Below are 4,598 nucleotides of genomic sequence, written 5' to 3' on the forward strand. Positions count from 1 at the left end.
CCCCCGGGGGGCGGCTGTTGTGTCCCCCCCTGGGTCGCTCTCCTTCGCCGGCCCCCTGAGCTGCAGCCCTGGAGGCAGCGGCCGGGTGGTCTGGGACCAGGCACAGAGCCTGTGGCTGCCCCTGTGCTGCATGAGGGCTGGCGCCCTGTGGGGTTTCTGCTGTCGCCCCGGATAGGGCAGCAAGGCCGCGTCTGGCCCAGGTGTCCCTGGAGTAAAAAGCAGGGTGTTGTCAGCAGCAGTGGCTGTACCTGCTGGCTGAAAGCGGGTAGGCTGGCTCCCGTCAGGGGTGTGCCTTTGTCATCTCTGCAAGCATCAGACGGTTGGGAGTGGGTTTGACTTGCGCTGGGGCTGTAGGTGGGTGGTGGGTAGTACATGCTGGGTGCTTGGCCCCAGCCTCCAAAGAGCCTGAATTAAAATTAAGTGAGCAACAATATAAGGCCTCTTATTCCAATACTGCTCTTACACTTTGTTCTGTGTATCAGACTGAGGAAAAACCATAAGCAGTCTTGAGTGTGCAAAATACCAATTCTGCTACTGTGCTGATTCATTGCATCTGGAGAGGCCTGAACTGCTTCTGTATGATGAATGCGTTTAATCCAATTGATGCTAAGAATGTAGATGAGGAGGGAGACTTTGAAATAAATATATTTAACAGGTTCTTTAAAGGAAGGATTACAGCTTTTCAGGAGTGATGGGTCTATACATTGTTCTGATGCGGAGGGGTTCATGGAGGGAAGTAACCTAAAGGTACAAAGGCAAGCTATTGCGGAGACATGCTGAGTAGTCTCATTAAATGGACCAAAACAATTGTAAGAGGATATAAAAGAGCCTATATATGATATGATTTCCCACCCCAAGCTATTGCCAGCTTACAGAACAGATGGAGAGGCTAAGAACAGTGCCTTTGAATATGACTGAGTCATGCAGGTAGTGCATTAAGACTTGGCCTTCATCCAGTATAGACATAGGATGCTTTACTGGACCTGTGCCACAAAGATGACTTTCTGGGTAAACCTTTGTCCAGTCCTGGTATTGATTCTCCTGTACAGCTCATTTGTCCAGTAGTTTGCACAATAAAGAGGTATCACTGTGGTGAAATGCTTAGAACAGTTATATGTTTACAGCATGAGAACTTCAGGAAACAACAGACTGAGAAAATAAAGGACCAAGAAATCAGTTCCAAGGTGTATTTCCTGAAGCAGACAGTCAGTAACTCCTGTGGGACAATTGGTCTGATACATGCAGTTGCTAATAATAAAGACAAACTGAAGCTTGGTAAGTATGAATGTTTTGAAGTGCTTGAATTTCCATCTTTTTATGACAGGAAGATTGAGTGGGTATGGGCATCGGAGACACCTGAGGGTTTCATGCAAGCCAAATCTAAGGCATGTTGTACTGCTTCAGTTGGTAAGTGGGTCTTTCAGCTCTTGGAGAGGGGCTTGTGGTCTCACCTACTGTGTGAATTGCAGAAGGGATTGTACTTTGATTCCTGTCAGCAGCGGTGCAATCCTAGTGAGTAGTGCAAGAAGAAAAGGGCACAGGTAGGACAGGCCAAAGCTTTTGTGATTAGGAAGTATCCTGTTCAGAAGTAGCCTTTGGTGTCAATGTCAACTGAAGAGATAAAATTCTTTGTGCCACTTATATCTAATGTAAACAGACTCGCTCATGGTAGCCTGTAAGTCAGTCTAAAACATGTTTTCTGCAGGGAAAGTAGTGTAGGATGATAAGAATCTGTAAATAGACTTTTCTTGTAGAAGGAGTAGTCTTGATGCTTCTCTTCCTATAAAAAAAGTTATAAAACTGGCTTAGACAACTGGTGGCTGGAAACTCCTTCGAGATAGGATTACGAGTTCTTGTCAAAAAGGGGTTGTCATTGATTCCAGGAAATATTTTACTATTCAGAGACTAGAGATACGCAAATTATAGCTTTCATTCTTCCAAGAGAACTTGAACCCTTTGGTGTGGAATTCTTCTTGTACAAAGGAAAACACATAAAGAAGGCTAAATGATAGTAGATTTGTTTTACTCTTCTTGAAGGGATTCTCTGAAATAACACACTATTGATGAGTGAAATGAGCAATGATGCAGCATGGCTTTCATGTAAGATTAGAACCCAGTGCATCGGCACTACTAATTCATGTTCTGGAAAACCAAAGTAAGCCTATCATGAGCAAGTGCTGCATTCATTTGAAGGCAGCATGATAACTTAATTTTACCCACCCATATACTGTTAGTTGATGCTTAAGTGTCCTTACAGCTGACACCTTTCTTGAATTTCTCCAAAACAGGACTGAACACCTGCTGAATCTGCAAGGGGGGAATCAGAAAAGCTAAATCCCTTTCGAAAGTGAGTTCCAAGGCACGCATCCAGAGTAGTCTGAAACACTTGAACTCTGGCTGTTGATGTAGATTGTTATTAACCACTTCTGGATAAATAGCTTACTTTAAGTGGTAGTTACAATATGTTTATAGCAGGGATGGTTCTAGGCTGAATGCCATGACTCCTACTTAGTGCAACAAGCATTGATTACTGTGGGCTGCAGCTCAACTGTCACTGATGCTTTACCTATACTGAATTAAGTCTTTGATCATCTTGTGCAGATGAAGGGTCTGCCCTGAAGAAGTTTCTTGATGAAACAGCTGATCTGTCTCCTGAAGAGAGAGCAAAGCATTTTGCTAATAATAAGGTATGAACTACACAAAATGCTGACAGCTATCAGCACTTAAAGGTGTAGTAACCTGTATCTGCTTTCTCTTAAGGCTATCCAAGAAGTCCACAATTCAGTTGCACAAGAAGGACAATGCCGGGTAAGATACAAATGTGTTAAATCTTGGGAGAAAGGGTGAATAAAGGTGGTAGAGCAATACAGTTTTTTGTCTGGCAGATAGCTGTTAGAACTTACAAGGAAGGAGAAATGAGTGACTCATGTGAATGCTTGTGCAGGGTTTCTTCCTCAAACATGGATTGCAAATTTGGTTTAAGACCCAATCTGAAAATGTGACTATACATCAGGATTTCTGGTGCTTCACCTTGTAAAGGTCTTGCAGAAACCTCTTTAGCTGAACTTAAGTTTTAGTCCTTTGCTTTGTTGTTGACATCTGTCTAGTAGTCATAAGTAGGTTTTGCAGTGCTAGGCTTTTTTCAATCTAACAAATGTATGTAATGGTCTCTCCAAAGGTTGAGGACAACAGTCTGAACTTCCACTTCATCCTGTTTGTGAATGTGGATGGACATCTGTATGAATTGGGTAAGATCCTGAGAACTCTGCAGTTGTACTGGGCCTGTCTTACACGTTGCCTTACAGTGCTGGGGGCTCAGACTGGATACTTGGTGCTAGTTAAGCTGCTTGCTGAGGCTCTTGAAGCCAGTACATAATTTGTACCTTCACTTAGAAGATTTTAACTGAAGGTGGTTGCACTGAAGACACAGGCCCTCTTGTAAAGCATGTTACTTCCTGTAGAGCTGGGAATATTTGGTCCCATTCTCACTCAAGTGATGTATTGACAGTTTGTTCTGACAAGTATCTTCGTGTGTGTACTTGTTTCTTGGGCATACTATGCTCACTTCTGCTAATTCAGAATACCAAGTATACTTGAGTGATGGGGCTTTCTTTCACAGATGGGCGTATGCCATTTCCTGTAAACCATGGCACGAGTGCAGATGACTTGCTATTGAAGGTAAGTCTTCCTTGCTGCTTACTTCCCTAAAAACAAGGCTTGTAAAAGAGTGAGAGTGTATAGTGGCTGTACCAATTTGTAGTACAAGTTGGCGCTTTCTTATACCATAGTAATGAGGTAGTATTGTGCCACAGGGCTGCCTACCTGTTAAGTGTATTTATTTGCTGGTGCTAGAAGACCTTTGTAACTTGGTGGGACCCAGAGAGGAACTACAAAGACTTAGTCTCTAAAGCGAGTGTATTCTAGTAGTCTGAACAGCTTGTTTTCTTCCAAGGATTCTGCTAAGATCTGCAGACAATTTACAGAACGTGAAAAAGGAGAAGTTCGTTTTTCTGCTGTGGCTTTCTGCAAGTCTGCCTGAGACTCCAAAGAGATGCAAGGAAAGCAGTCTAATAGCACACCAGTAAATGCAGTCTAAACTCCAGTGCTTCAGTACTTGTTAAACACAGCTGTTCTGGTAACTTAAGTTGTTTCCACCTTTTGCTATACACAGGAGCAACATCAGCTGAGCTTATGCTAAAGGATGAGCTCAAGTTTTAATGTGAACAGTTTGGACACATCAGATGTCTTTAGACTTTTTCACATGTTAAGTAGAAAATGCTTAACAGGACTTGTTTAATGTGTCATGTTAATTGAGCTGTTGGTTGATATTTCCTTGTCCTTAATGAGAATAAAATGTTCTGCTGGAAGACTAAATGGACTAATGTGATCACTAACTTTCTCCAAAAGGAGTTGTGTGGCATCCTTTGTAAACCTTGTTTTTGAAGGACCCCCAGAGCTCTCTTCTGGGTAGAAAACTAATATCAGACTCGGGTTAGCAGGATTTCCTAGTGTCTTGAAAGCCTCTGAGGATGAGATGCACCACTGCCTGCATGACGATGTTCTAGTACTGCACTACCGTTCTGGTGAAGCTTTCCCTA

The 4,598-nt window shown here is 42.9% G+C and overlaps 1 protein-coding gene across 1 annotated transcript in view; it reads left to right on the forward strand.

The window, feature by feature from the left end:
• The window catches only part of UCHL1 (ubiquitin C-terminal hydrolase L1), a 23,959-nt gene extending 19,585 nt beyond the window's left edge, over positions 1-4,374 (forward strand). The window contains exons 4-9 of the mRNA XM_026846960.1: positions 1,122-1,275; positions 2,602-2,687; positions 2,761-2,808; positions 3,179-3,248; positions 3,620-3,678; positions 3,953-4,374. Coding sequence (XP_026702761.1) covers positions 1,122-1,275; positions 2,602-2,687; positions 2,761-2,808; positions 3,179-3,248; positions 3,620-3,678; positions 3,953-4,039 — 504 coding nt within the window. The 3' untranslated portion in view covers positions 4,040-4,374. The remainder of the gene's footprint in view (positions 1-1,121; positions 1,276-2,601; positions 2,688-2,760; positions 2,809-3,178; positions 3,249-3,619; positions 3,679-3,952) is intronic.
• Positions 4,375-4,598: the final 224 nt, after the last annotated feature.

The sequence above is a fragment of the Athene cunicularia genome (genome assembly GCF_003259725.1).
Source record: "Athene cunicularia isolate RWA chromosome 4 unlocalized genomic scaffold, athCun1 chr4_part1, whole genome shotgun sequence".
NCBI classification, from domain to species: domain Eukaryota; kingdom Metazoa; phylum Chordata; class Aves; order Strigiformes; family Strigidae; genus Athene; species Athene cunicularia.